The 12,089-nt window shown below is 38.9% G+C and overlaps 1 protein-coding gene across 1 annotated transcript in view; it reads left to right on the top strand.

Annotated features, from left to right (window-relative positions):
• Positions 1-12,089, top strand: part of ADAM22 (ADAM metallopeptidase domain 22) — a 138,663-nt gene that overhangs the window by 104,121 nt on the left and 22,453 nt on the right. Inside the window, 13 exon segments of the mRNA XM_032113010.1 lie at positions 877-948; positions 1,379-1,471; positions 3,891-3,971; positions 4,191-4,241; positions 4,513-4,545; positions 4,547-4,564; positions 4,566-4,578; positions 5,099-5,204; positions 6,287-6,403; positions 7,094-7,262; positions 8,254-8,362; positions 9,195-9,285; positions 10,606-10,623. Coding sequence (XP_031968901.1) covers positions 877-948; positions 1,379-1,471; positions 3,891-3,971; positions 4,191-4,241; positions 4,513-4,545; positions 4,547-4,564; positions 4,566-4,578; positions 5,099-5,204; positions 6,287-6,403; positions 7,094-7,262; positions 8,254-8,362; positions 9,195-9,285; positions 10,606-10,623 — 971 coding nt within the window.

Raw genomic sequence — 12,089 nt, 5'->3', positions numbered from 1 at the left:
AACTCAGAGCATAATCTGCAAAATTTTAGTCTGGTGACATGCTTAAATGCCTGCTCATTTATGCAATAAAAGCTACTATTATGTTTTTTTATGTCCAAAGAAAAAAAATTATTTTGTTTTAGAAGAACTACCTTTAAAAGTTTTAGGAAGACAGAAAAAATTAAACTGGAAAGAACGCAGTGTAAGTGTCCCTTAGAAGAGGTTATAGCATACAGATATACACATTTTCTTATTTTAAGTTACAGTTCAGTGGGAAAGCTGGAAGGTAAGGGAAGAAGCCTCACCAGCAATACTTCCTGTACACATCTGCCTGTGGTACATACTTATAGAAAACACCTGAAAGTTCCCAACTGTGGTAGAGGAAAAGGGAAAGAAAAATCCAACTGTAACAAAAACTGACAAAGAAACTCGTCCTCTCACCTTCCCAAGCATTTCTGAGCCACATAAAAGGACAACTTTTTATGGCTATTCCTTCTGAACTTACAGTGCAGTCTTTAACCTTCCAGCCTCGTCACTTGAACTCCAGAATAGTAGCAATTGCAACCACTGTGAAGATAATGAAATTGTCATATCTTTTAAATTTTTTTCCTTTATTGTCACACCTTTTGTTTTTCATTGTAACTTCTGCTCGAACTGAATTTACTGTAAAGCTGACACCTATGCACAGAAGGTACAATGTGACTTGGCAGCATTGCTGAATTAATTTGCAGCAGTGTTCATTCTCTGTACACTTCAGTTGTGTTCAGTGTCTCCCTGAGTCGTGGGTACAGTTTTTGAATTCATGCATTGGAGTGCTAGCTTAAAAGCCATGTTGCACAGAGTAAAAATGATTCCCTTAGGAGAGACATGCCCTTTGATTTCTGAATTTCCATGCAGCTTCTGGATCCTCCAGAATGTGGCAATGGCTTTGTGGAAGATGGAGAAGAATGTGACTGTGGGACAATAGCGGTAAGTGCAATGTACTTTAAATTAGCAGCTAAATTTGTCCAAGAATTGGTGCTGCCCATTGCTGCTGTTAACAAGTGGAGGAAGACAAAGCAGGGTGAAGGTCATGTGCCCAAGGATTCATAGTAATAGCTGCCTGTGCAGAATCATACCTTCAAAGACATTAAAGAAAGCATTTTTCTAGATGGAAACACTGGTCAGTGCTAAAATGTTAGTATTTAATGACTGACAATATGAAGTTAGAAAAATTATTTTCTATCTTGCACAGGAAGCAGCAGTTTCATGCCCCACAAGTGCATGCCTTTTTCTGCCTCCAGGTGCCTAAAAGCCTGAATAAAAATCCATTCAAGTAGTCTGCTAAGATGAGAAGTAATAAGAGCTTGGGGTTCATGTGCTTTTTGCATGTATTCTGTTCTTTGTGTGTGTTCCTCAGGAGTGTGCCAGTGAAGGAGGAGAGTGCTGCAATACCTGCACCCTGACCGCGGGCTCCCAGTGCAGCAATGGGCTCTGCTGTCGGAAGTGCCGGGTAAGGGCAGTGACCTTCACTGCAGCATCCTGCTGGGAATGCATCCAGGTGGCTGCAGGCCCTACAGCACATGTGTTTTCCCTTGCAGACCTTGTGATTATTCTTCTGAAAGCTTACCTTTTAAAACTGGCTGAAATCTGATTTTTCTGGGGCTAGACTCTGTCATTTAGGCTTGACTTTTTGGGGCAGGGACTGTCATCAAATGCAGAGGTAAATTAAAGCCTTCCTGTTTCAGATAGGTTTGAATCAGGTTGAAGTTCTATGAGAGCTCATTAGACATCCTTGTTTAAAGGATAAATTAACCATAAAGGTTTCATTAGATGTCCTTCTTTTTTCACTATGAGAGCAGTGAGGCACTGGAACAGGTTGCCCAGAGAAGCTGTTGATGCCCCACCCCTGGAAGTGTTCAAGGCCAGATTGGATAGGGCTTTGAGTAACCCGGTCCAGTGGAAGGTATCCCTGCCCATGGCAGTGGTGTTGGAGCGAGATGGTCTTTAAGGTCTCTCCCAAACCCAGCCATTCTGAAATCCTGTCATTCTGTGAGCATGCACATCCTTATCCATGTGCCACTCCCAAGGCCATATGTGTTGATCTGGATTTGCCCCATGAGACTGAGTGGGAAAATCATACCACAGAGTGTCTGAGAGAAGGATATAGTAAAAACCCAAAAGCTCACCCAGCAGAATTACTCAGAAGAGTTCATCTAAAAATCACCTGGCTTCAGTTTCAATTTGGTCTGCATGTGTCTCCTTATGTTTGGACTGACTGAAATCCCATTGAGTAAAGGGAATCAAGTGCTATGTAAACTGTAAGGTATTCTTCCTGATACATCAGTAAATAGTAAAAGGAGGTTTAACCAGATTGTGGCTGTAAGGGAGTCCTGCTAAATATGACTTCAAATTGAAGTCATATTTATGAGTTGTTTGTGCTCATTTAGTAATTAAGATAATTAGTATTAATGTAATTAAACTGTGGTGTGCTATGTGGGATATTTTTATCTTTGTGCCCATTTGAGGGTTCATTTCCTTAGGAGGATCATTAATAATAACTGTGGACCACATTCTTAACTTTGTGCTCATCCTAATGTTAAAAAAAGAAAAAGCACAGATTATGCTGGAACAGATCACATTTCCCTAAGCACATTCCTTTTTTTAATGTAATAAAAAAAATCAGCAGATTGCCAGTGTGGGTGAATTTTGTTCAAGAATCCAAGTCACATAGGCACCATATTAAAGACTATCAGAACTAAACTAAGCTTTTGTATACCTATCTTATTTTTTTGCAAATGATGAAAGGGTTTATCTACTTACAGAGTGACAAGGGTGAGTGAATGGACAGAAAAGTAGAGTTTTACAGAATGTGTATCCCTAGGAGGTGTTAATCAGGACAACTCAAAAGACTGTATATAACAGTTCCCAAACTTGAGGTTACCTTCCCTTGCAATACCCTGCCTGAAAGCAGGAGTGAAGGAGGGATTGCAAGCAATGCATGGTGAATATACATCCTAGCAACCTGTAATGTCTCTGAAAATGTTCATGTCTGTCTGCATTTTTTGAGAGACTGATAGAAAAAAGAAGCTGAAGGCTGAGAAAGTACCATAGTCTAGCTCTTCCACTGATGTGTGCCCGTTCACACCAACTGTGGAAGTTAGCAGTTGTCCCCCAAAAAATGTATGTGCATGCAGATAAAAAAAAAAAAAAATCACAGGTTTGCAAAATGCACTGGGTATCACAGTCTTCAGAAAAAATTGTGGGAAAATAAGGAGTCTGTAGTGTGTCCATGACCAGAAACACTAACGATTGCCTCAAATGAGATGTCTTCCTGCTTTTCCAGGTCTTGAGACATAGCACATAAATCTTTAGCCAAAATGTCTGTATTAGGTTGCTGGTACGCTTTTCGTTGTTAAATATCCAGTCCCTTAGAAAATGGTGTCAAACTGTACAGAATTCAGTACATTTATTAATAGTTCCTGTTCTGCAACAACAATGGGGGATTAAAATAACCAAAGTGTTTATACATAGAGCTCTGCGGTGTTCTTCATCCCTAGAGAGAAGATTGGGATCACTCCTATTTTGTAGAGAAGAGTACAATAGTCCTAAAAAATCCTGGTAGGATGATGCTGCCAGCTACTGCAGTATTGGTTTGGACACCCCCAGGGGTCCTGTGTCCCAGGAGAGACTTCTGCTCGACCCCACAATTGATGCCCTTGGGAGGGGGTGCCTCAGAGAGTGGTACCACTTGCACCAGCAAATGGATTGAGTGGTGCAGCATACACACCACAGAAAGGAAAGTCTTCCCACTTCAGTCAGCACATGAATGTTTCCCATTTTTTATTTTAGATAAAACTGTAAGGAAGCATTGCATTGAAGGCAAGATATGGAGATACCAAGACACTAATTTTCTGTGCTTTTTTTTCCAGTTTGAACCTAAAGGAGTTTTGTGTCGAGAAGCAGTGAATGATTGTGATATTGCAGAGAACTGCACAGGAAATTCCAGCCAGGTGATTTTTGTGTCTTCTATCCATGAGACAAAAAACCCCACCTGTAGTCTTGAAATCACTATGAATGTTATTGTTTTGTATAGTAAGGTGTATAAAAATTGTGTTAAATCTATTGATGCTGAAAAAAACCATGATACTGAAATAATTTTTCATGTGAATTTTGTTGTATACTTTGCTTTCATGCATGTCTGATCTATTACTTATTTTCTCTCTCTATAGTGTTCTCCTAATATCCATAAAATGGATGGATATTCATGTGATAACAGACAGGTAATTAGGACTTCAGTTTGTTTTACATTCTTTCTGCTGTTATAAATTGTTTTTTATAGATTTTATTTTAAGATCTTTGGAAGTCACCTGGGACAGTTCTGCTAACATTCATGAGTTTTGGGTGCTAGTCATATTTTGAATGAAAGGAAGATAGAATTACATATTAGTTGCCTCAATATAAAGTGTGTGACAAATCTTTATATTAAAGAAATATGTATTTTGGAAAATCAAGTTATTTGAAATATTTCCTGTATTTTTTCTTTCTTTCTAGGGTATTTGCTTTGGAGGAAGATGTAAAACCAGAGGACCGGCAATGTAAATATAGTCTGGGGTGAAAGTAAGTGAATGTTACTGTTTCTAAGTTGGTTGTAATGTGGCTTGAAAGGCTATCTTAGCTAAGAAAAATTATGGAAAGACACATACTGAAGAACCATTGAAAACATCTAGAACTGTATGTCTCTTCCCTTCTTCCCCATAATTTTGTCTTTCCATCCTCTTTCCAGCTCTTTCTCTAGTGTTGGTTAACTTACTGGTGTTTGTTCTGAAGTCTTAAACCTTAGTTCTCATTAGTAAACACCTAGGGAGCCTATACTCATGTTCATTAGTTTATTTCAGTGGCTTCTGGGCATTTTTGACCAATAAACCCTCATCAATCTGAACAGTCCTGTGGTGTCCTCATAAAGCTTTTAGCTGAGAAGGGCACTGTGCAGAGTTTCATGGACCACCTACAGATCATGGTGCTCAGTTCACAAATTGGGAAGCTGAGCTTGCTTTGATGTATGGGTGTATCCCCATTTCTCATGACATGGCTTTTCAAAGTCATCATCATCTTAGAAGAGATTTGTTTCTGTTTTTAGAAGTGACGGCTGCTGACAGGTACTGCTATGAGAAGCTGAATATTGAGGGGACTGAGAAAGGAAACTGCGGAAGAGACAAGGACTCTTGGATACAGTGCAATAAACAGTAAGTTGATCCATTTAGAAAGCTGCTAGTATGAGGTTTCTTACCCTGATCCAGTTCTTTAACTGGCATGAAGAGGCTCAAAAAGCCTTTCTGTGGATCAGACTTCTGGCCTTCTTCTGCAGACCTTTGTGCAAGAAATCCTGGAAGGAGCAGGGTGTTGAGAAGAGATGATCTCTGACAAGAGAGCACCATCTGAGCTTGGGAGAGCTTGGACCAAAAGTGGTTCTAGTACTCTCAGTGAGGCTTAGCAGTGCAGAGGAGAGCAGTCTTTGGTTTCACATCTTGGTGTGGTGTTCACTTTTTGTGCTGTGCCATTTCATTGCTAAGTTGTGTTCACTTTTCATGATACTGTAACTTTGTATATTCCTGCAAGTTGCTGCCTAAACCATTTTTTCACATTCTGTAGATATGCAGTTGATTATTTCTGCCTATTCTGAACCTTTCACCAGTCCTTATTAAACTGGTTTTTCGGATTTCTCCATTCTGTCAATGACATTTGATTTCTAGTTCTGCCTACAGGTGAACTAATGTCCTTTCCCACTTTTTTAGATGCAGATTTGGTAATCTTACTTCTGTTCCATTACAAATTCATAAGTAAAAAATATTCAGTAATATGGGCAATGTCAGACCCTACTGTCCTGTCAGTGCAAAAGTCTCCACACATGAATAGTGAAGTCCCTTTAGCAGTTGAATTAAACTTGGTGTCTGTAGTTCCCTTAGGTATGTGTCCTATGAGAGTATATTTAAAACCAGTATCTACTGTTGCTCCTCTATGGACCAGTTACTGTATCTTAATAGATCATTAAATCAATTTGATGTGGTTTGTTCTTGGCAGGTCCCTGCTTGTTATTAATCAGGGTATTTTTGTTAATGCATTATAAAAACAGAGCTTTCCCAATCTAACTTCCAAGGAGAATAATTTTATTGGGAAATAGAATTATTTATGGGAGTTACTGTCAGTGGAAGAAAAGCAAGGAATAACGAATAGGTTACCAAACAAATGAAGAAAACCTCATATTTTTGATTGTCCATTTTCATTGCATTTTATTTTTTATGAGTATCTGTTTATTCTTTCAATGCAGGGATGTGCTTTGTGGATACCTTCTGTGCTCAAATATATCCAGTGTGCCCAGACTTGGAGAACTTGATGGTGAAATCACAACATCAATCTTGCACTATGGAAAAGTCTACAATTGCAGGTAATTGGAAATCCTGAAAACAGAACAATCAATATCCATCTTGCATAGAAAAGCAGCTTTCTCATTCCTAAGTGGAGAAAAACTACTTCCATTAATTTTTTTTCCTATTAACACATAACCATTATTTCAGTTCAACCTTTGTTAAGCTTCAGAAAATTAACTGCCTGTGGGGAGTGCACCTGTTTTGCAGTCCCCTCTGTGCAGTAGTCAATTTTGCCTGTAGAGACATAATGCTCTTCTCAGGCCCTGTGATTTTACATTCTTTAATATTTGCAAAGTACTTCATGGACCCTAAATACTTAGAAATATGCCTGCACTGCCAAAGTTAACTGGCAGCCTAATTCACTGCTATATATTAGCTGAATTCTAATTATAGATGTGGTATGTTTACATAGCTTCACACACCTGTTAGATGAAATGAAGTCCTAAACAAGTAAACGTAAGAGTTTCATCTGACTCTAGCTGTTTCACAGGAAAAATGGTCTTTGTTTCCATGGTTACATTTGCTTGATGTAGATACACTGTTTTGGTTTGTTTCATGTTAGGGTCAGCGAGATCACTAAGCCAATACTTAGTCTTGCCTGGTCCTGGGGCATTGTGTAACACAGAAATAAAGGCAGCAGCCCAGTTTCTCAAGCAGTCCCATCTAATCACAGCACAATTCCCCAAGGTCCTCTTGGTTGTTTGCAGTGGTGGCCATGTGAAGCTTGATGAGGACACGGACCTGGGCTATGTGGAGAACGGGACGCCGTGTGGGCCGGACATGGTGTGCCTCGACCATCGCTGCCTCCCCACCGAGGCCTTCAACTTCAGCACCTGCCCAGGCACCACAGACAGCCAGATTTGTTCAGGACATGGTGTATGTTCTTGCACTCTTTAATGCTTTTTACTGTTTTTGCTGAGTACCTGGCGTTGTGCAGTCTACTAGCTGGACCTTTCAGGAAGCCAGCAGTGTGACTCTCTAAGTCATAAAACTGGAGAAGTTCTTGAAAAGGAAAAGGGAAGGAGGCACATAAGTAAATATAATGCATTCTAAACAAGGCATCTTAAACAATGAGTCATAGTTAGTATGTACTAGTTTTACAGAAGTTTTATCAATCACTGTTTTTGCTATCACTTCTGCTAACTTGGTTGATATTTCCTCAGGCAATGTGCTGGAGAATAAATACAAAGGTTTTATGAACTGAGAAACTTGGGTCTCTGCTCTTCCAGAGACCTGTTCATTTTAATTCCCTCTTTATTGCATAAATAGCCAAGAAGATTCATAAAGTTGTTGATGATGTTGGATTTTGTGGGCTGAGATTTCCTTTACTCTGGAAAAGAGGGCAGTGAGCTGGCTATTGGCTAGTGGCAGTTCCTCTCTTTGGTGTGCAGTCTGTGGCTTTGCTGTGGCCCTGGCGAGTCCCGTTGTCCCTCACACAGTTTGATACAATGTCCAGGGCCCTATGACTGAGCTGAGATGAAAGAATTGTTCTCTCATAATGTCTTTTGTCTTGTACACTGCATTAAAACTTCCTTATTTATCTGAAATCATGCACTTCATCATATTTCGAAAAAAAAGTCATTAAGGTCAGCCTCCCAAAGCAATTATAAATGGTTCTGCTAAATATAGATTACATTAAAATATGAACTGAATAAACATTACATCTATTTATATAAAATATAATAGCACACTTAATGCATTTATATGTAATACATAAACTAAAAATTACTATGTGTTAAAGAATTATTTTGTGAAGTTTTGTGAGCAGTCAAAATCAGGGCTTTATCAGTGTACCTATACTTCAGGTATTAATTACGGGAATGGATTAATAATCTGATTTTTTTCTGAGCTACACTTTTGACTGCAGGTTTGTAGCAATGAAATAAAGTGTGTCTGTGACCGATTCTGGGGAGGAGATGACTGCAGTTCTCACATCAAAGACGATCTATTTTTTGATAAAGATGCCATGAATAAAGGTATGTTGTTACAATTTTTACCAACAACTGAAAAAGCTTGGATTTGAGGAAAGTTCATTAAGCAAAACTAGGTCTCCTACTCTTTCAGTTAGTACACAACATGCTGCAGCATCAGGAGCCTCGTTCCCCTCTCTTCTTCCCACAGCAGAAACACTCAGTGTCTGCAAATGAGGCCTCAGTGCATCTTTGGGAACTGGTATCAGTGGGTCCAGTTCTACCTGGCTTGTCCCAATCATCTGAGTGGTCTTACTAGACATACTGATAGATTTGGACAAGCAAAAAGTTACTGGGACATTCCATATCTAGATAGAAAGGTAATGCTTGACTTTTACATTTTTTGAGTGGAAGTTTTTATTCAGCTTAGTCTTGCATACAAAAGAAAGATATATTGTGGAAAAATGAGCTTGTAAATGTTTGTCATTAGAAATCCTTGTGGGCAGACTTCTTCCAGAACGTCTCCTTTGATTAATTTATTCAGCTGTGGAAGGGATTTGAGCAAAACCAAACAAGTAGTCGCTTCTATTCTAGAGTATGCATGTATTTGCTAGGGCAGGTTGTAAGGATGCTTAAGCAGTTTAATATTGATAATATTGTATTGGTATACCTGGCACAAGTTTCCCATGTAACAAGCATGCATTTAAGGGAAACAGAGGTCAAAGCTTGACTTACAAGTGATCTTTTTATGTCCTTGCTATGCTTCAAGAGTGTATCACTGGTTATAATTAATCAGCCTAGTGAAAGTTGTTCAAGCTGGTTGTTGAAAATGGTGCATTTACTGGTTTTGTGTATTTTTCTCCTAAAACCATGTATATTTTTCCTCTTGTGTTTCCAGGTGTGGTTAGCACAAATATAATAATAGGGGCTATTGCTGGCACCATTATAGTGTTGGCTCTCGTTTTAGGAATAACTGGTTGGGGTTACAAGTAAGTAAATTCTGTTCTTAATACAGTTTAAAAATATGCGTATTTCATCTGATAGTTGATTATGTTATGAAAAGAACAATTCAAAACATCAAAACCATCCAAATTCAACAATATATATACAGTAACAGTTTAATTGTACTAATATTTTTCAAGCAATTCTTACATTTGTGTGTGGTTTTAGAGAGCTTGAACTTTATTTTGAATTTTATTTCTCATTTAGTAATTTGTTTTAGATGATCAGATTATGATTTTACTGTATGTGACAAAGGAAATACAAGAATATGATCTGATTAAATTATAAATGTTTAATCATGATGAAGTAAATGTAGCAAGATTAGCCTTCAGTCAGTCAGCAAAGCATTTAACCATAGGCTTGCTTAAATAGATGATTATATTTAGTTGGCTTAACCTGAAATTAATTCAGGCACATTTTTTGGTAGCCACGATCTGCAATTTGTAAATAAGGCTCAAGTACTCTCCTGGTGTAGAGCTGTCAGTGCTCACTGAGAGGCAAAATGAATTATATTAGCCTGAGCTGTCCTTTTCTGTTTTATTTCTTTTGTGAATTTCTTATAAAAACAGAGGGATTTATGTTTTTTGCTTGTAGTAAAAAAGATTCAAGGTACTGACTTTATCATCTGTATTTGGGCGAGACTCTCTTGAAGTCGTTTGTCCCTAGGTCCTTGGTGTTCTTGGAGGGCAGGGCAGGCTCAGCTGCAGGCAATGCCATGGCTGGGGCACAGCCCCAGTGGTTTGGCATAACAAAGTGGCACAGCCCCTGCTGGTTTGCTAGACTGAGGTAGGCTGAGGGCAGCTCAGAAATATGTAAGGAAGGAAGCATTTGGAAAAAACCTTGAAGATTAGGGTAGCAGAAAAGTAGGTTATGCTGTCTTGGTATATCACCCTCAGCTTCTGGCAGTATCGGAAAATCTGGACTTTTATTTAGAGTAAAACTCTTAAAAGTTAAGGGCTCATTTTGAGATCCTGTCTAGCCAGTGGGATTAGTTTTTGGAGGTTCAGGACAAAAGTGCACCTTTCACTAGCAGCTTCACAGTGAATAGGCTTAAACCCATCATGAACTGCACCTTACACTCAGCACTGACTGTAGCCATCAACAGGAATATATTTTTCTTGTTTATTCTGATTTATTACATTTGTAAATATGCTTATTTCAGAAGTGATTTTGCAGAAATATTTTGAGCAAAAGTTTCATTCTGTATAATGTGCTTTTCTTTTAACATTTGTTCGGTCTTACTGACCATGTGTACCTGCATACTAAAAACTCATTCTTTTTCCTTTCTCTTCTGTTTATATGGAAAGAAACTACAGAAGACAGAGGTATGTGATAAAAGTAATGGAATGTATCTTAGAAGTCTCTGAAAATAGCTTTTCTTCTCTCTTGCTCACTTACATGCTATGAAGAAAATATTGTGATGGGTTATCATATTTTAAATAATATATGAAATCAGTCTTCTATAAATGCATTGCTTGAAATCCTGATTTCACTGGACTCAGTAGCAAAAATAATGTTTTTTATACTTTTGCAATAGACTATTTTATTTAGGAAAACAGGAGAATATTTCCAATAAGAGAGACTGAAAATTGGCTATTAGAGATGAAAGTGTTCTTGGGAGGTTAAGAACTGAATAATTAATATTAACATGATGTTCAGGAGCCTTTTGATACAAAGTAATTCGTGGAGCTTCTTTGCAGTTAAAAATACAGTGCAGTTAAATTGCTGTGTGGACGAAGAGCCCATTCTTTCCCAGCACCCTGGTCGATTGATTCATAGCTAAAGCACTGTACTGGCTTCAGCACAGGGCTGAGCTTTCACCATTTCAAGCTTGTGGCCAAAAATAAACGGTTTTCCTAGTGACTTGTGTTTGGCTCCTGGAAGACCACCTCCCTTTGATCAGGCATCTGCCTGGCAGATGGGTCTTGTGGGGAAGGAGTTGCTCCTTCCTCTCCCAGTCCCCCACAGATAAGAGGATTTCTCAAATTCCCCTGTTTTCTGCCTGTATCGTTGCCTTCTGGTCCAAGCTGCTGCTTTGTTTGTTGCTGCTACCCGTTGTGCTTGTTCTCCATTCCCCTTCGTGTAGTGCTTTCTCTGCCAGGCTCAAAATATTTGCAATAAGTGGAAAAGCACAGTCAAGTGCTGGTTGTGTGCTACAGGGTCAGATAGGCCACAGGTACAGTAAGAAGAAAAAGGCAATGCTATTGAAGTCAAGCCTTATGCAGAAGTTGGTGGGTAGTGAATGCCACCCAGCGCAAGGAAGGCAGAATTTAAGGTTTGGTGCTGCTTAGGGGGAAGTGATGTATTTGTAAATGCAGACTAATGTGGCCATCAAGTCATCCTACTGTGGATGTTTCAGTATTGGTTGAGGGCAGAGCAGATAAAACCTTGAAACAGAGACAGAGTCCACCCCATGTATGTTTGCATTGGAATAGTAGAGAATTTAACTTCTGCAGATATCTTGATCTCCAGTAATTAGTTCATGGCCAGAGAGCTGTGAGTGTGCAGCCAGTCCGCAGCTTTGTCTGAGAGCACAGGCAGAGTGGAAACCACCATAAGCTGAGGCTTCTGAAGGTAATGGAGGACTCCATCATTTTAAAGATTATGGAGATATTTAGTAACTAAATCTCCTTCATGCATAAAATGAAGTTCTGCAGGCTGACTTCTAAATAGAATAATTTTGGCTAAGTACAAGGAGTGCTCCATAAATGGAAAAAAAATATCCACCAGATTGTCCAGACTGTCCCCTTTTTTTTAAAAAAAAAAGATTGCTCCTTAAATAACAACGAAG

Source organism: Corvus moneduloides, chromosome 1, assembly GCF_009650955.1.
Source record: "Corvus moneduloides isolate bCorMon1 chromosome 1, bCorMon1.pri, whole genome shotgun sequence".
In the NCBI taxonomy this organism is placed as follows: Eukaryota; Metazoa; Chordata; class Aves; order Passeriformes; family Corvidae; genus Corvus; species Corvus moneduloides.
Note: the sequence above shows the minus strand (reverse complement) of the source record. Positions and strands in the feature narration are given on the sequence as shown.